Here is a 20,753-nt window from a genome sequence, read left to right as displayed (position 1 = left end):
AGCTCCCAGCATTCCTGGCTGCTCCTCTGGTTTCAAGTAGTGTTTGAAAACGAAAAATGGAGGACAGACGGGCTACCATTTGAAATATAAAGTTTGTGGAGTTATGCAAGGACCAAACCAACATATGGAATAGCTTGAATCCTAATGATAAGGATAGAGATTAGCGTAAAGCCTCGCTTGAACACATTCGCAATGAACTGGGTTTGAACGCCACTGAAACGACGTGCAGTAAACTGTCTACTTTCACGCCAGCAGCTCGCACCTGTGTGAATGGCGTCGAGCTACTGTCATGCCAGTACCCAGATCCAGTAGCTGTCTAATGTCCGGTCAGCTACCCCTATTGTGTGACACAAGGCGAAAATGGCTTTAGCTGTCGGTCGCCAGCTCCAAATACCATTCCTACCTTGGTTAAGCATGTTGATCAATGCAATTGGAACATACCTACTTGTCGTTTTGACTGTAAACAAATATTAAATTCCCGTACCGTAAGAATCATGATAAAAATAAAGCTTTGGCTCGTCACCGTATGACTCTTTGAGCCGATGAATGTTGGCGTGCATAAGTCATATCGTGATAATCGCATGAAAGTAGAGCTTAGGACGAATCAAATGCTAACTTTGCAGTAAAAATAATAGATAATATATTCCCTTTTTGGACAAACTCTTGTTTTAAAGCCTCGATGGAAGGCTTATGTGAAGTCAAAATGTTTTTTAAAATAATATACATTGAAATTATTCCTATTTAATTGCGCAGTTGCAAACTTGAATCTTTGAATAGGTAATGCAATCGAAGTGAATATGGTAGAGGTTAGTACCTGATTCTATTCATCGCTACAATCAATTCACCAAATGCCGTCGGCTTTTCTGAGTGTACCTATCCTAATATTTGATCGAGCCAAATGAATCATTTCTCTCCTCTACTTTCGTTACTAATAACAATTATTTCTTTGCAGAAGTCCTGGAGCAAGATCCTCTAGCAGACCAGCCAATCCCTGTGACCCAAGCTCAGATGCTGTTCCAGTCATGTTTAAATACAAGTGAGTGCCTCACATCATAAAATGCTAAGTAACGTTTTGTGTAAATGTTTTTTCTGTCAGCATGTTGTGGAAGTAACATTAATCCATATCACGATATACAAAGGTCCCTTAATGTTGCGACGGATAAACATTTTAATAATTGAAATGATGCTCGGGTTTGAGGATTCAGCGAGTGAGATGAAGTTGCCGGAAATGTTTAATTTTACATTTAACGACTGCTACAACAAATTGAGACGATTTTTTTGGTGCGGTGGCTAGTGTGTTGGCATCTGACCCTGGCGGTTCAAATCCTTGTGGTGGCAGCACTGTTTCAGAGACTGCTCGATCCCAGTGGTTGATTGCTTTGAGGAGTTCACCCCAAGTGCAGCACACCGTCCGTCGGATGGGTCGTTACTCCGTGGTCCCCTTGGCGCCTATCGATAGTGCATCGTAGATGTTATATAAAATTAAAACTGGAAAGATTATCTTCCAAACAAAAATATAAAGCGTGTTGCAGCTACGCAAGAACCAAACCAACAAAATGAAGTGCTTGAATCCTAATTTCTTTCACAGCAATCCCTTTTTTTTCTCTCTGTAACAAAGTCGCCAATTCAAAGCAAAACACTAAAAAATTAAAACATGAACGCAACAAACAACAAATGAACTTCAGAAAATGTAAAAATAACAACAAAGGAAACGTATATAATAACATGCATACTAATGCAAACTTAGAATTTTATAATTGCAATGAATGCTTCGGTTAAAGTAATACGAGCCTTTTGTTATTACACCCTTCATATAAGCTTCACGATAGAGACGAGCGTTTGGGAGGGCTCTAGGCGATCGCCGACCTCTGGCCAGAACGCCCCTGATACTAACATATCACGTTCCCCTGTTCCACGTCATAATTGCATTCTATTCTCACTGCTCTCTCACCTGTATTCGCTAACCATGAGCAGCATAATTCCACCACCCCAAATACACCGAGATACAGTTGATCACAAAAGAAAAATCGCGGGTGGACGTTTTTCGATAAATTTTCTCGTTGACGAGAGATCTGGCATGTTCTGCAAAATGTATTTGAGAATATTTATGCGTATTTTTAACTCCCTAACTCTTAATTTTTTTAATATTTTTATATTATCTTCTTTCGATTTTAGCCGACTGTGCGTCGGAGTGTTTTCTTTCGGGCTTCTTCACCTTCACCACGGTCGGTAGTTGCGATGAAATTCTAAAACGGTTCGAGTACGATGTAACCATACTTATTTCATTTTTTAAAATAGACATTTCTAACATCGACATATTCTAAGCAGATGAATATAGAGCAATTTAATACTGAATTTTTAACGACTACAATCATTAGAATAATTATTCTATCAATAAAAAATTTAAAAGTTATGGTACTTTTTCTCACAATTTATTTAAGACGACCGGTTTCGTCGCAGAGGCGACATCTTCAGGCACAGAAATCGGTATTTTTGTTGTTATTTGGTTGCTATTGCTATAAAAATAACGATTTCTGTACCCGAAGATGTCGCCTCTGCGACGAAACCGGTCGTCTTAAATAAACTGTGTGAAAAAGTAGCATGCCGTTTTAATTGCTTAAAATGGATTTTCACAAAGTTAAGTCTGAAACAACCGAGTTTATTGATAATACCAATGTTAACACATATTTCAAATCATAATGGATGACTCCCCATCACGGGCGCAGCCAGCAATTGAGGCGTGGGTTTTTTTAAAATTGATACTGGAGGCATAAAATACCCGTCAGGGTAAGCGGAAGGTGTGGTGGCTCTCCCCCAGAATTATTTAAAGATATAATGTTCAAATAGTGAGTTTTAAGGCTTTCTGAGGGCCATTTTATTACTCCTTACACTTTTCTATAAGGAATATTAATTCAATCAAGTAAAAGGTAATGAACTTAAAAATTTATCAAAGATCTGGGAGGAGGGTTATATCTTTCAAACACCCACCCTCCTCGCTTCGCCACTGGCACCCATTTCTTCAGACTTTTTATTCGGGCTCTCACGTGATTTTGCTGTGAGATGATTTTTTTCGCGGTGGTATAGGTGCTTAATACTTAAAACTATAGAATTTTTTCAATTAATTAATGTGTATCAGCGTACTCGCTGTCTCTACAACTTCCTGCATACGTTTAGGGATTGATCCCAACTAATTTCTCGCACAAATGTGACCGAAATTCAATCCACAAGCCGCGGACATGCGCCTCATTCACCCCTACTGTTGTGGCGCCCATTGGTGGCAATTCCGTTTTCACAATTCCCCACGGGGTTACAGTCAGGTTGATGAGCCAGTAAGTGTTCTTCTTACGTTGCTAGCGGTAAAATCAGAAGGCGAGGCCATGAGATTTCCAAATAGAAATATTTAGGTTTGATTAACCAAAAGTTATTGAAATGTAGAAGAAATGGATGATATCCATTCGACCATAATTTCTTAATTATTAATAGTGGTCGCTTTATTTCGCGTGAAAGAGTTCATACACCACTTTATTTCCACCTGGGCCTTAGGGCTAGTTCTCTATATACGCGAGACGGGATTTAGTCTGGAACAGATGATTTATTTGGACTGAGCGATTTCAATATATTTTCTATTCCGTGCGCACTAATGTCAATAGGCGGCATATTTCGCGTGAAGATATTGTCAACCATTGTCAACTGTTTCAGATGTGTTCTCAGAAGGCTCGGTGAACACGCTCTTTAAGTAGGAATTTAATAAATTGGTTTTATCGGAACTGTTTGTCAACACATCTCCATTATCGTTTCTCAGCGAACATACGGTAGATCTCCTACCTTGAACTTCCCGAACATAAGACCAAAATGCCTTTGGATTATCCCGTTGCTGGTCTACAAGTGTTTCGTGAATGCATTCCTGAACGCTTCCTTCGTGGCGGCTTTAGACAACTTATATTTTTAAATTATTGACTCGCGTTCAATAGCGGATGAATCCGTGCTGACTTTTTTCATTTTAGCATGGCACGCTATCTGTCGCCTCAATGATTTTCTCACTTCCGCGTCATACCATCTCCATTGGCTAGCTTCTTTTATGTTTTACTAGGGATGTAGCTATTTATTCCCGAAGTTACGAACGAAAGAAAAGCTTTCCAAACACCCTCTACATTTAATTTCATTATTGATTCCTGAAATGCGGAGAAAGCACATTTCAGATGACTCTTGACCCTTTCAAAATCAGCCCTTTTAAAAATGAAAACTTTACCTTCTTTTTTTTAAATTTTTAGTGGTATTTAGAGAAAACTTTGCAGTTACAACTCTGTGGTCACTTATTCCTTCGACGGTGTTCACATTCGTTACCTGATGAGGTATATTTGTCGCTAATAAATCAAGAATACTTTCTCCTCTGTTTATGCACGGATGCTATTTGAATGAATTTAGTATAAAACTTTTGATAACGCTTCGCAAATCACTTTATCACTCCCACCAGGTATGAAGCTATAGTATGCCAATCTATAGAAGGTACGTTGAAATTTCTACCTGCAATGAAGTTTCTTTCAGGATACTTGGATGCTATGCAGTTTTTTTGGGTTTCAAATCCCACAATTGATGTTATATCTCAGTTGGGATGCGTGTAATACGAGCAAACTAACATTGTTTTGGATTTTGGGCATGTAATTGTAAACCACACAAATTCAACGCTGGTCTCAGTCTCGGTTACCGCTTGGCTTACGATTGATTTCTTTACAGCTATAAATACTCCGCTTCCAGCACAATTAATTCTTTCTTTCCGATAAACGGTGAAATATTATGGGAAGATCTCATTGTCTGAATCATCACCCGTTAGCCAACTTTCAGTTCCAATAATTACGTAACACTTCGTACCATGAATTTAATGCTGAAAATCGGGAATCTCATTTCTTAAATTACGGCAATTAACCACAGCCGCGATTATTTCTTCGGAACCAGTATTTTTGCGATTCGGGACTATTTGTGATTCGCTCTTGTCGATTAAGCTATTTTTAGGCTCTATACCAGTGATGATTGGAACTGCAAATTTAAATGTCTCAACATTAAATTTACTTGGATCTTGACCGCCTTTGAAATTATGATATCACGAAAAATGCTGATTCTGAAACGCTGTTTTTTCTTTCTATTACTCTATCCACTAACGCTAAAACACAATCACTAACTCGATTGACGCAGCTACAACAGGGCCTCTTTACATGCCAATCACTCATTCGATAAAACAATTTACGCAAAATAAGTCAACTGGTTACCAAAACAAGTTATTCTGCAACACTGCAACACCAATGTTATCCGGCCGCCGGGCGGCGCGGCGATTCGTCGTTCTGCGCATGCTCGGGCGGCGTCCAAAGACTTCCACAAGGCACGAGCTTAGATGCGTCATAGCATCAGCAGCCCCCACCACTACCACTCTTCATGTAACTGCATGGATATGGATTGGGACGTTCTGGCCAGCGCTCCACGGCTGCAAATACGAAAATCTCGCGCTATTTTTGCGTGTTTTACCTACATTTGCGATGTATTCGATTGAAAAAAATATACTGAGGTTGATTCCACGAAAGTGTTCAGTAATGGCAATTTCAATGGAAAAAAATGACGGAAATAGGGCCTGTGATCACTCCTGCCATCTCTGAAAATGATTACGTGAGAGAGTCTTAATTTGAGCCGTCATGTTCGCCATCCCTGAACTAGTACGTGGATATTGGTCTCTGGGTCGTTGATAAAAAAATTAACGCGTACTGGATGCTATGCAAATTATGAAATTTGTTGGAATGTATAATCTGTGGAGATCAATGGGAGGATAAGGGTAAAAAATTAAAATGCAATGCAATTATATAGCCAACCACGTCATCAAATTTTAATGCATCCCGAGGTAGATTAAAAGAAACAAAATTTGTTTTGGCATGCCAGAGTGATATTGTGACGATGCCTTTGGTGACATTCATCGTGACATGTAGAACAATTTGGCCATACAGGGAAAAATAACATTGACGCCCGAATAGAAAAATCTCCAAAACGAAAGCGTTCGATTAATATTATTTAACCTAGTACAGTTCATCGTGAATGATCTACTGCTCTAACACAATTTTTCATGTCATTGTATGAACAGATGCGTGGCAACTAACAATTTCAATTTTGCAAGGACAAAAGTAATATAATTTGGAACTTGAATACCTATTCTGATATTAGAACAGTGAATCAGCCCTTCGTTGCATGCCCTTATCAAGGAGTTCCTCTTCTTCTCAGGCATTTTCAATTCTTACTCTTGAGATCGTCAGCTATATCTGATGTACCACTCCGCTGTCTTCCTCGCAGCTGAGTTTTAACAGCTACAAATCCTCCCAGATATCCTGTTCTGCGTTGGTACTGGTCTCATTCCACCATGGATGAACGACAATGCTGTGGGAATGATGTCTTCTTTCTCCACCTTCCAATGTATTGCCGTAATCCATGCTATTCGTCTGTGAAATAAAGAAAACATATTGTTATGGATAATGTTTAGCTGATCTCAAATGTACAGAGGGAAACAAATTTTAAATGGTGTCGTTCACACAGAAAGTCGACTCATCAAAGAAATTTATAGGAATTTTGCTTCGACCAAAAACATCCTTCCCGCGTACTTTTTCTCCTTTAAGTTCAATGTAGGAAAACATGAAATTTGTCACCCAGTTTCCTTGAGTTGGTGACATCATTGTATTTTCTTGTTCATGTATTCGTTTTCAGGAGAATCACATAATAAGGGGAATTGTCGCTAGTAGTGGCGGATCCAGGATAGGGAGAAGGGGAGTAATGGTGCGGTCCTGCGGGCCACTTCCCAGCACTGGGGGGGTCGTAGAGATGAAGAAAATTTTGAGGATTTCGATGCTTCTAACAACACATTAACTTTGTCCAATTACTAATTTTTCAAAGAATTAACTTTTTTAGGCAAACATTTTTGTGCATTTTAGTAATATGCGTTTCAGTGGCTATTCACTCCCGTATATATTCGACAGTATTGCAATATTATATTTAATTAAGTGCTTATTTTTTACTGCATCACTGGATCTGCCACTGATTGCTAGCAAGATTGCAAATCACCCGAGACAAACGCACAAGATCAAGGCGTAAATGAGAAGCGATGTCGAGCTTGGATTGTGGTGTTAACATCATCAACTTTAGTGCGAAAGGGTTTTAACCATCAAATTTTCGTCGCGAAGAACTTGAGAAGTGGGTGACGCAATTAAAAACGGAAAAAATTAGATCCCTCCATATTTAAAAAGTTATCAAAATAAATGTAAAAATAATGGTAAACGAGCTCTTTGTGAAAATTTCAAATTTTCGTTATTTTTGTAACTTTTATCGTCTTGAAAAAATATACCGTAAGAATCAGTAAAGATAAACCATATTACCATTTCTTAGGATTCAAATATGATTTGCAATGGCCTTGGACTCATTGGAATTAGAGATAAAGTTAAGACTAATAATTTGTTGTGCGATTAAGTCGTTAAAGGGAGCGTGTGAACTTGTTTGAATTATTTCACCATCAAGGATTTTATCAGTTCATCTCTTTTTTCAATTTTTGTGCACTTTGCTATGAATTATTCTCATACCTGCATCTTACTTCATCTACGATATTGATTGAAATATCAACATTACTCCTCCTTCGTGGTTACTCACTTAAATGCTAATTCCAATCGAACGAAACAACATGAAAAAACACTAGCGTCATAAACACCCTATCAGATCTACCGCGGAATCTAGGTTTTCGTCTTTTCAAAGCTGGTCTCACGCACAGGAATCGATGATCGCCATTGTTCATACTTCGTATGTTCCTCAGAGAAAGTAAATCCTCTACCCTCGGCAAAAGTATTCTAATTCAATTTGAATTATGTACTTACATTTTCGGATGAATGTCTTTGGTAAATAGCGGATCGCAGATAGATCGGTGCTGCTGGATCAGCTGCAAACCTGTCGCCACCTCGGCATCGCACCTTCCCGTTCTTCCCATTCTTCTGTGGGCTCACGTTGGCATAAATACCTAAAGTCATATTCATCTTGGAAGCGAGCATTTATCGCGTCCATTCCATTGGTACAAAATTCCATCTGCTCAGCTGGCTCATAAGGATGCCGGAATGCACTAGGTTGTTTTGAGGGAAAGTGTTTTTCGTTTTTAACATCACCATCGATATGATGGTATGGGTTCTCGCGGTCCATTCCATTGCGCGGTCCATTCATAGCGTCACCTTCGGTGTCAAGGTGAGGGCTATCGCAGTCCATTGCACTATCTATTTCCTTTGTCCCGTCTTCAGCCAACGTAAATGAATTATTGTGGGCATCAGCACGTTCTACTGGGATATACATTGGTTTTGATAAATCACCTTCACCACGGCCGAAAGTGTCATTGCATCCCATTTGTGTGTTAATGCACAATTTTTTCTTCTTAGGCAGCATTTCGGAATTATCAAAATCATGAACTTGGTTTGGTAAGAAGTGGTGTGCATCAATAACGATATCGTTCCCATGAAAAGGAAGACAATCACCATCAATTTCATTTTTCCTTTTGATTCCTTTTCTCTCCGATGGAACTAGATAATTGCCGAAATAAAAGCGTTCATTTACGACGTTGACAGGAAATACATCATCTCCTTCTCCATGGAAGCGTTTGGCGTTGAGGTTCCCATTTTTGTAGCCGTTTTCTTCATCCCAGCTGTCTGCCTTCCGTTTAACTGGCACGAAAGAACGATATGAAGTGCCAGGATTTTTTGGTGGGAAAAGCTGGGAACTTACCACCTCAATACGAGTATCAGTGTAATTTGTTTCCTCACGTCTGCCTTTTGCCTTTATCAAATCACCTTTTGCATTGTATTTTGCAGTTTCGCGACCAAATCCCTCGTTTCTGTGCTCCAGGTGGGCAATATATTCATAATCCAGCCTCTCTTCCAGGCTGTTGCCTAGCACACTTCCAGAGAAATTCGTTTCAACTCTCTTTAATAACCGTTCCATGATGTACGTAGCGGAAAATATAGATGGCGATATCTCCTCTTTGGTTCAACTCCAAATCCACGGAGTGGAATCGATTCTGAGATTCTATTGCAGGAAATAAATGCAATCTGTTATTTGCAGGAGTTATTTTTTAACTCTGCTGGTCGAAGTCGAAACTCCGCCGGCTGTAGTTCACTGCAAACCCCTGCGAGATGTCTATTTTCTTCCTCTGCTACTCAAGTGATTGATGTATTATTCACTGTAACTGTTTTATACTGTAACCAGTGCGTTTAAACTTCGTTTATGACACCACAATATGCTATCGCATCCGCTCTCTATCGCTTGGAAAATCCAATTGATATAATGTCACCGTACGGCTACGTTTTACTGGTTGCCAGGGTGAACGAAAGTATTGTTGCGGCGCCAGATATGCCCCCTGTCTTATGGCCCGCTGTTGTATCGGTAGTACGGCCTTTCACCCTATGCTAAATTCCATTGTTTTGGGTTGAATTCAGTTCAATGTAGGATAGGACGGATGGAAAAAGTATGCTTTTTAAAGATTATCATGTTTCCTGAGTGGTAAAAACCATTCGCATCCTCCATCCTTTTACGCCGGATACTGATTTTGAAGCATGTTTCGTAATGTTCAATGTTGTTGTTCAATGTTTTGAAGCGGTTACAGAGTTTTTTAAATTAAGCTCCACTCCTTGCCGGATGATGGGTTAGTAACTATTAAATTCAGTGGCGTAGAGAGGTGGATTCAGGTGGGCCGGACCCCCCCTCCCCCGAAATATTGAGACATAAAAAAATAAATTAACCATGGAGCAGGGAAAAGTCGCAAGTGATATATTATTATACCCTTATTAGAAAGGATTGCCCTTTTGTTTAATAAATAAAACTAGACAAATTAAATAGTAAAATATATATAAATGATAAATCATGAATTTAAATAATATATCTTTGACAAATTAATTTTTTCCATAATGAAAAGTGTTAAAATTAGTAAAAACCCGTCACTAGGTACCCTGTTCTTGAAAAATTATCCTCCGGACCCCTCTGTTTTTGGATTTCCACCCCCACCCCCCGGATAAAACTCCTGGCTACGCCACTGGTTCAATTTATTCAAATACGAAGAGGTGTTAGTGTTAGTGGGAAATACATACCTGAAATGATATTGTTTTCCTTTTCGGTATCTCTCAACTGTCATTTTATGAAATATTCTTTTCTCAAACTGTGTGACACAATGCTTCAGGTACCATTGCCGTTTTGATTCAAAAGCCCCGTGATTCTTTTAAAAGTGTCTTGATTAATGAGAGCAAAAATACTTCCATATGGTGGGAAATGTTAGCGGTTATGAAACGATGGAAATAATGCTGGGGCGAACTTCTTTCTCTCCGTACCAAAAGTGTAGAGACTCCAGTTTGAACGCTTATAAAAAGCATACACTTTAATATATTTACTTGATTTTGGTGTTACTTTTTACAGCATTACTTTTCTTGTTTTTTCTCAGGTTCATTTTTAATTTTGGTACGAACAGTAGGGTTATCCGCGCAAATAAATTCATGGCTAGCCCTGGAATGTAGGAGCCACAATCATTTGGAACAAAGTGCGTTTCTATTTCAAAAGGCCACCGTAAAGGCAGTTTTCTAAAAGGTGGAAGTTCTAAGGAATGCAGAACGAAAAAAATAAATGGGAGAAAAGCGCGAAAATGTGAATGATGAAGAGTTGTTGGTAAGTTAGATTGTATGTTACATAATCGATCGAGTATAGTACCCGAGCCTTCGCGAAGCAAAAGAGTAGGAATAGCTACATCACAGCTGCGATAATACTTACAACTCTTCATTATTCACACATTCGCGCTCATGTACCAAGTGGATTAATAGTTAAGTGTATTAGATAAGTGTAATGAGTGCGTGTGAACCTGATGTCGTGTTTTGTGGACTGACTTTCGGTCGATTCTTTTCCACGCTTATGCCCTAGGTGGGCGAATATATTGAAAGTGCCTGTTACATTGCATTAAATGCTTTCGCTTGAGCACGCGTTTTGGATTTTTTTTGTTTTTACTGTTTTTCAATCGTTAAATAAATTCAGTACTAACTTTTTCTTGAGTGATCAGCATAGATAATGTTGATGTTCAGGAGATCTTTAAAAAGTGAAAAAGGTATAATGATTTAGGACTCGAATACACCCAAAACTTCACCGTAACTACCGCGCACAGTATAGAACTACTCGGGCACGGAGCGATGTGTTAGTAAGAGAATAAACTGTGAGTCCAAATTTGAATCTTAAAATAGGAAAATCCTCGCAACAGAGCCCGAAAGAAAACACTCCGACGGCCATAGTGATCGTGGACGTGAGTTAGCCCAGTGCATTCCACCCGCTAATCTTAATTCTGATTGGGCACATGCTCCTGGAGTTCGACTCCAGCTTCGGTGGCTAGGTCGCGTCCACCTCCCTCCTAGTCTGCTTTGGGTGGCAAACGAACATACAGGTCGCTTTATGTGCCAACCTCACAAGTTTTCACCGACCTGGACCCATCTGTTAAGTGGGACTCTGGGGTGTTTACATACTTTTCAAAACGATAGCATATTTTGTAGAGAGTTATAATAACAGATATCTTATGGTTTGATTATATGCTATTGTCATGATGTTTTTCCCTTTTATTATGCACGATATTTTTTGAGGGACCGGCGGAATGGTGAGAAAATGATAATTCCTCGATGTAAGGTTGGATTCGAGGCACAAGTGCAAGGACGGGAATAGAAAAAGCCTAAAAACTCACTCTTTTGAACAATATATGTTAAGAAATTCTACGGGAGGGCCTATACCTTCCGCTTACCCTGGCAAGCATTCCATTACCCCAGTATTAGTTAAAAAAAACCCTAGCTTCAATTCCTAGCTCTGCCCGTGATGGGTGTCATCCATTTCGATTAGAAATAAATGTGTTATTATTGATTGAATCATTATTTTAATAATTGTTATCAATAAAAAAATCAGTATTAACTATTTCTTTATTCATCTGCGTGGAATATGTCGATGATAGAAATACCTATTTAAAAAAAATAAATATGTTTACATCGGACTCGAACCGTCCCAGAATTTAATCGCAACTGCCGACCGCGGTGAAGTTCTGGGAAGGAATAGGTGCTTCATAAGCGGTGATTCCAATGTGTAAAGATACTGAGAGAAAAACTCACCAAGGAGCCCGAAAGAAAACACACCGACACACATTGGGCTGAAATCAAAAGAAGGTGGCCTGGACCTCAACAACAATTTTATGAGTTACGTATTAGAAACTTCTCATAAATATTCTGAAATAAATAATGCAGAGCATGCCAGATTTATTTTTTCCTTTGCTCTCTCGTTAACGTTATCAAAATTGAACAAATTCAGCGAAAAACGACCGCCCGCGATTTTTCTTTTCTAATCAACTGTATCTCGGTGTGTTTGGGGTGGTGGAATTATGCTGCTCATGGTATGCGAATACAGGTGAGAGGACAGTGAAAATAGAATGCAATTATGACAGTGAACAGGGGAACGTGATATGTTAGTATCAGGGGCTGTCTGGCCAGAGGTCGGCGATCGCCTAGGGCCCTCCCATACGCTCGTCTCTATCGTGAAGCTTATATGAAGGGTGTAATAACCAAAGACTCGTATTACTTGAACCAAAGTATTCGTTGCAATTATAAAATCCTAAGTTTTCATCAGTCACTTTATTCACAACATGTTCAAAATAAAAAGGTCACGTAGAAGTAAATAAAATAAAAGTGTTATAAGATAAAACAGAATATGATGCTTTTTTGAAAGGTTTATTGAAAAGATTATTTTTCACGTTTTTTTTGTTTGCCAGTGAAGTTTAACAGAGAAAATCGTCTAATTAGATAAAATCGAACCGTAATACATAATTAAATTTTACATGCGCTGTGAAATTCTCACTTTTGCTCGTAATTTTTCTTCCGAAATTGGTATTTTTATCAACTTAAATCTTGTTTTTAAGAGCCAGAATAGCGTCAAAATCCATTTCCGGCCTTGCGATTTTACTACATTTTTCCGGGGGAGGACCTTCAACCCGGGAGAGGGCTGGAAATAGGGACCCCCCAGATGGGCCCCAGTAAAAGGCCCCCAATCACCCCTCGCCGCCCCTGGTTAGTATTGTACTAGTGTAGTTAAGTACTTACACATGGGAAGAGGGACAACTGAATGGTAAAATACATCTTCTGCGGCTGGGATATGGATAGTTAGAGGGAACCTTCAGACCACGCGAGGCATTTTCAAATCCATCTACTTTTGGGGGATGAAAAAATGCCCTATCCCCATTCCAGACCTACCACCCAACGCCAGTTTACGTCATCATGAATCACTTCCCTCATTTCCATTGTATCTACGAAAATCCTCCACCCTTCTTCACATCGCAATTCCAGAAACCTCCCTCCCCGAAATTCTACCTCCTCCTCAACCACTAGCCCGTTGAAATGCATGAATAGGCTGTCATCCAAGTATCACACGAACCTTAAAAATGTGCTGAAATCTGGGTCGGTCGTGAGTATAGAAATGAGCTAAAGTGATTTTATCGTGTCAAAGATGGAGATATTGCTAACTCACGTCATGTCATAGCCGGGAAAGGTCGTGTCTTTGCCCATCGGCGTGACGCAGTTCAGCGGTCAGGGTGGATAAAGTTTTTGAATCATCCCCAAAGAACCGAAGTTAGCTCAGTTGCTGGGCGACCAGGTCAGGAGAGTGTTGAATATTGATTCTTGGGAGAGGTGTGCGTAAGTGAAGTATTGAGTAAGAGCGTAATTGAATTATAATGCGGAACAGGGGAACGTGATATCTTCATGAGTTACTCAACTTGGGAAGAGGGAAAATTGAATGGTCCAACATAATTACAGCGGATGGAGTAAAACCACGATCGGGACAGAAAAATGGATAGTTGGAGCGAACCTTCAGACCGCGTGAAATTTTATTAACTCCATCTACTTTTAGGGGATGAACAAAATGCCCTATTCCCATTCCATCGCGCACATCACCCATTACCTTTTACGTCATCATGAATCACTTCCCTTGTTCCCACTGTATGTACGAAAACACTAAACCATTACCTCATCTCACAAATCCAGAAACCTCCCTCCCCGAAACTCTAACCCCCACCTCACCACTAGACCATTGAAAGGCATAAATTAGCTGTCATCCAAGAATCACATGAACTTAAAAAAACGGCGTGACGCGATTCAGAAGTCGGGGTGGGTAAAATTTTTGAATCATCCCCAAAGAACCGAAGTTAGCTCAGTTGCTGGGTGACCAGGGGCCGTATTCTGTATTTCGTCGGTGCCGCTCCGGTCGGTTTCCCTTTCAAGCCCACCGACTGGACATCAAACCGTACCGACAACGGATTCCGCACCGACGACGACACTTTCAGCGAATCTGTAAGGTCGTCGGTTTCAAACCAGTCGGTACGGTTCCCTCTCCTTCCCAAACAGGGAAAATCCGACTATATCCGAAGTTTCACGTGTCTCCACCAATGAAAGAAAGGTAAAAACAAGAGAAGACTCACTGGCACAGTTTGTTGTCGTCATTCTCAATCTTTTTATTTGCGGAAATTACGACTTATTGCTGGATTAAGATAAACGATATTGGACAAGTTGTTAACAATGCTTATATAATGTGTGGTAGTAATGCTGTACCTACAGAATCGAAGGAAACAATATTAAAACATCACAATAAAGTTTGTATGTGATGGAGATTGTTGTTGCTGGAATGAATTATTGAAACTGTCCTTGAGATTGTAGTTTCTTTTTTTAAATATTGGTTCCGTGTAATGCTATTTATTCATGATTTGGTAATATAGTTGTCATTAAGTAAGTTCCGTATAAATGTTATCAACGGAAGGTTATGCCATTGGCACCGTAGCAGACGAAAATAGCATACCATGGAACGTGAACGTAGGATTCAAATGTAAATGTCATATTAGAGGAACAAGTTAGGAAATTGTTATAAAAATATGGAGCTGGGTGTAATTAAAAGAAGTGTAATGACGAGGAAGTAAATAAATTGTGATTGGGTGAAATACATATGTATAAGTTGCGCATTCCAAGTGAGAGAAAATGATAATATTGCGGTAAACCTCATACTTATTAACAAATATCTTCTTTTATCGTCAAGGGAATCAATGGCTGACGATGAAATGAAATATAGTTGCCCGTTACAAATGAAAGAAACTGATACCGTTGTGGCAAACTTCATACTTAAATAAAAAGATCTTATTTCTATGCCGAGAGAAACGCCAAATTGATGATGGAGTGAAATAACAGTCGCCTATTCAGAGTGATATAAAGTGATAACATTGCGGCAAAACTCATATTTAATCAAATATATCTTTTATATGTCAAAGGAGCAAATAAATCATGATAGAGAGAAATAAAGCCTATTACAAGCGAGTGAAAATGGTAACATAAATGAGAGAAAGTCATTATATGTTAACAAACCTCATTTTAATTAACCATTATCTTATATTTCTGTCAAGGTAATCAATGTAGATTATGACACAGTGAATTATAGAGGCGTATTCGAAGGGGCAGAAAAAGATAACATTGCAGAAAACCTCTTTTTTATTTGGTGATGAGGTAAAAACAAAATAAAACGTACAATGCGCACCGGGGAGTTGATGAAACCCACTAGTCGGTGGCCGTACCGACACCTTTTTGGTGTCGGTACGGCTACCGACGATCTCCCGTCCTCTCGTCGGTGCCGCACCGACCGGGTTCGTACAGAATCGCACGACTTCTTACCGGGAGTCGGTGTGACGTCGCACCCGACGAATCGGTGCCGCACCGATCGGTTTGGAGTTACAGAATACGGCCCCAGGTGAGGAGTGTGTTGAATGTTTATACTTGGGAGTGGTGTGCCTTTCCCGGCGAGTGAAGTTTCGTTACCTACTTCCAATTTTCTTTAACACGGGGAGTGTGATTAGTAGTAGTTAGTAATGGGCGCCAATTGTTCGTTGCGCACCGCGAAAAAGTGCATCGCTCGAGAAGCAGTTGGTATTAATTTCTCTTTTGAAATCGCTGCATCAGTTCATGGCGTTGAAATTGCGTTCGATGGTGTATAAGTGTGGAAGCATAAGTGGAGAATAGTGTGATATTAGTGTTTATATTGGTGCCGTGAGAGTCTTTGAAGAGGAACGCCCGAATCAGCGGTTCACGAATCTAAGAACATAGCTTCATTCCCGACGAGTGAGAAAAAATGGCCCCACGTCAAAGGTAAATATACAAGCTCTAATAATCATCGAATTTGAAAGCTAATTTTTACCTGGACATGAGCAGTTTTTAATGAGAAAACCATCACATTGACTTTAGGAATAACATCGAGTACATCTAGAGTTCTTTTCGCGATCCGGCTATTGCAAACTTTAATACATCCGATTTAATATTTTTTCGAACGTAACTTGATTGCTTGAGAACTTAAGAAAAGATAACCACCAGTACGAGAACGCCATGTCACGATCCCCCTCGATTTGCAGGTCCGAAAGAAACGATAAATTAAGAGAGATTTTGCCGAACGTATAAGAATTCACTTTCCCGCCTAACAATGAAGGACTTAAAAATGGTGATTGGAACTAAGAAAGAGTTTTTGCTTTTTGTTTACCAAAAGTGTGTGTCCTTACACCCCCTGCCACACTCCTATTGAGATGGCTTGCATTGGGGTAGTATGTAGATGTAAATGAGATACGGAAATCCGAGGGGTCAAAATCGCCCGGCAGATTTTATGTGTATATATATCCCTAAAGTGTCCTGACATGCGCCATCGCCTCTCGTGTCCTTACGATTCGAGTAAGACAAGTCTTTGAATTTGTTGGTTTGCGTTGTCCTAGAAATCCATACTGGCTATACAGCGTAGTTTACTTCACATGCGTGCAATCTTTTTCTCTGGACATGTGGCTTCAAGTAATTGATTTTCGATTTAATTATGTAGCTTATCGCAAATCAGACGTTAATTATGCATACTAAAGACTTTTCACCTAGCACTGATTATCTCCCCTCGATGGTTATTTTTTAACGTACTTAAACCCTTTCGATGAATTTACGATCTAATTTTAGAGGACAGCGGCAATTTCCACTGCATTCACAGGGTTTATTTACGATTGTCACTACTGTATAAGAGGCTTTGCTAGTATCGCGCACATCCAACCCCAATTAGAGTTAAAAGTCTGCCCGTGAAAGTTTTATTCATGCTACTTCACATTCAGATTGTGACCCAAGTTTTCTCATCGCGATTTGAATTGCCCGTTTCGTTGGTACAGACCTGCGTACCTTCGATAATTATTCAACCTTTGCAACGGTGTCTGTGTCTAAAAATCTTCAGTCTAAGTAATACAATGTCTTTATTTTCAGTATTCCGAGTATGTTTATTTTATAGTGCGTATTTCGGATCAAAAGTTCAATGTTTTTGGTAGTTATTAATCGTACTTGTTGATAATCATGCGAGAGATAAAATGTCACATAGAATAAAAAGGTCTAAAAAAGTGCTACTCTGGCAATAAAAATCATTAATTATGTGTCACCAAATAGGTATTTTATGGAGGCCTGACGGTACAGAAGTGACAGTTTTTTTAATCGTTTTCTCTGCATTTTAATAGATTGTGAAATGGCACCGTTATGAAGTACATTGGATTTCCGTTAATCGGAACCAATTTGTACGGAACCCTATTCGGAATACTTGATTGTTTGGAAAAGCAAAATAATGTTAATGAAACCAGTTTGAAACGGAGTAACGAAACTCAAGCGTACGAAGTGCATAGGATCACGTTACGATACAAGACTGTACTCGCCGTGCGTTTTTCGACGCAAAATACTTCTAGTTTACATACGCGTCTTCGGCAGTCAATTCTACTATACAAATTGATGATAATGCGCCAGAAAAACTCATCCATTCTGCGTTTGTTATGCATTAGCTGTTCGCATGCTCTCGCAGTTGTCTCAAGGAAATTTTTATCTTAATAAGGTAGTTTCATTCATCAAAGAAAACGAAATCATTGATTGCGATTCCTTACCCGCCATTACTGTATTCATAATATACAAATTATTTGGTTTTTTCAATATTCAAATTGCGCAATGTAGAAAAATATATAGTGTACGATAGATGAACTTATGAAATGTAGCCGATTTTTCTTATTTTAGCCCTTAACCTAGGATTATATCACCTTTATTTTTGATTTTTAGCGTTTGAATACAGCAGACTTAATGAAATTAAATACATCATTATTAGAAAATAAATGAACAGTGACTAATGAAATGATTATTCGAATAAATATGTCTCGAATAATGAAGTAATGTTCGGATTTCTCTGACGATGTATGTCTCTCAATGCTGTCATTTTTCTAGATCTAAGGAAGGTTTATAACAACAAAACGCATTGATTACAATAAATATATAAATACGGTTATGAAACTTAAATTGGAGAAAGAACCGAAGAATGTTCAACTGTCTCCGTTGATGTTATATTGGGTAAGTAATAGCAGTTCGATATATTTTACAAAAGGTATATTCGATAGGTGTCGAATGGGAGCATAACAAACGAATATATTTCATTGGTGCAGCATGAACAATGCTTTAATAAACATATTCATAAAATTTCTTTTGTCTAACATCAGTAGTAAAAAAGATACGCAAATTAGCATATTTGCTACCATAATCATAACGAATTGTCAAGTTTACTCACATGTGAAAATATAAATTCGCAATCCTATTGATTTATCTTCCCATTAGGTCATCTACCCTATATTTCATGGACAAATACGCCCGCGGATGTAAAATCCTGCATGTTATAGCAATTCAATATATATTTTAAGAAAACGCTGAATCGATATACATCTAATGAGACAGTAAATGGAAAACAAATTCGATTGGGCTTTGTGAAGAATATCAGGATGTACACATTCACCAAATTTCATTGGTCCAAAGAATATACGAATCAATTTATGCCATTTTCCGTATTTTCTATAATAATCGATTCGATCATTCGATTATACTGCATCTGTAATGTAAAATTCGCAATGCGTTTGATTTTAATTCCGGTCAATGGCCATTCACCATATTATTCCTGGTCAACTTTGCCCATTGATGTAAATTCCGATGTGTTATAACAATTCCATATATTTTAAGAAAAAGTATATTCGATATATATCGAATGAGAGACTACATACAAAAAATCTTCCCATTGGGCATTGTGAGGAATACCAATGTGTACCCATTCACCAAATTTCATTGGTCCAACGCATATACTATTTAAATTATGCCAATTTGCATATTTGCTAGAATAATCGATTCGATCTTTCGATAAAAATGCCATCTGCACTGTAAAATCCGCAACGCTGTATATTATAATTCCAGTTAATAGTCATCTACTCTATAATTCCTGGTCAACAATGCCTGTGGATGTAAATTCCTAAATTTTAACGCAAATCGATATAATTTGGATAATGAAGATTCGATATATATCGCATGTGAGACCATATACAAAACATATTTCTATTGGGCATTGTGAGAAATATCATGATATACCCATTCCCAAAATTTCTTTGGTCCAACTTATAAAGCAATCAAGTTATGCCAATTTGCGTATTTGCTATATTTATCGTATCGATCTTTCGATTATACTGACATCTGTACTTTAAAATCCGCAATACTATTGGTTTAACTTCCAGTGTATGGGTAACTTCTTTAAAATTCCTGGTCAACTATGTCCCTACATGTAAAATCCTATAGGTTATAGCAATTCGATATCTTTTAAGAAAAAGCATATTCGATATATATCGCACGTTAGACAACATACAAAACATATTTATGTTGGGCATTGTGAAGAATACCAAGATGTGCACATTTGCCAAATTTCATTGGTCCAACGGGTATACTTTTCAAGTTATACCAATTTGTGTATTTGCTATAATAATTGAATCGATTTTTCGATCATACTGACATCTCTACTGTAAAATCCGCAATGCTATTGGTTTAAAATCCAGTCAATGGGTATCTACTATTTAATCCCTAGTAAACTATGTCCTTGGATGTAAAATCCTATATGTTATCGCAATTCGATACATTTTAAGAAAAAGTAGATTCGATATATATCGAATGTGAGACTACGTACAAAACAAACTTTCATTGGGCATCGTGAGGAATACCAATATGTACCCAATCACCAAATTTCATTGATCCAACGGTAAATCTATGGAAGTTATGCCCATTTACGTATTTGCTATAATAATCGAATCGATTTTTCGATCATACTGACATCTGTACTGTAAAATCCGCAAGGCTATTGGTTTAAAATCCAGTCAATGGGTATCTACTATTTAATCCCTAGTAAACTATGTCCTTGGATGTAAAATCCTACATGTTATAGCAATTCGATACATTTTAAGAAAAAGTAGATTCGATATATATCGAATGTGAGACTACGTATAAAACAAATTTTCATTGGGCATCGTGAGGAATACCAATATGTACCCAATCACCAATTTTCATTGATCCAACGGTAAATCTATGGAAGTTATGCCCATTTACGTATTTGCTATAATAATCGAATCGATTTTTCGATCATACTGACATCTGTACTGTAAAATCCGCAATGCTATTGGTTTTAAATCCAGTCTATGGGTATCTACTATTTAATCCCTAGTAAACTATGTCCTTGAATGTTAAATCCTACATGTTATAGCAATTCGATATATTTTAAGAAAAAGTAGATTCGATATTTATCGAACGTGAGACTGAATACAAAACATA

The 20,753-nt window shown here is 38.4% G+C and overlaps 1 protein-coding gene across 1 annotated transcript in view; it reads left to right on the top strand.

The window, feature by feature from the left end:
* Positions 1-20,753, top strand: part of LOC124163744 — a 167,944-nt gene that overhangs the window by 132,087 nt on the left and 15,104 nt on the right. The window contains exon 13 of the mRNA XM_046540819.1: positions 953-1,036. Coding sequence (XP_046396775.1) covers positions 953-1,036 — 84 coding nt within the window. The remainder of the gene's footprint in view (positions 1-952; positions 1,037-20,753) is intronic.

The sequence above is a fragment of the Ischnura elegans genome, chromosome 8 (genome assembly GCF_921293095.1).
Source record: "Ischnura elegans chromosome 8, ioIscEleg1.1, whole genome shotgun sequence".
NCBI classification, from domain to species: Eukaryota; Metazoa; Arthropoda; class Insecta; order Odonata; family Coenagrionidae; genus Ischnura; species Ischnura elegans.
This window is presented reverse-complemented; position numbering and strand designations above follow the sequence as displayed.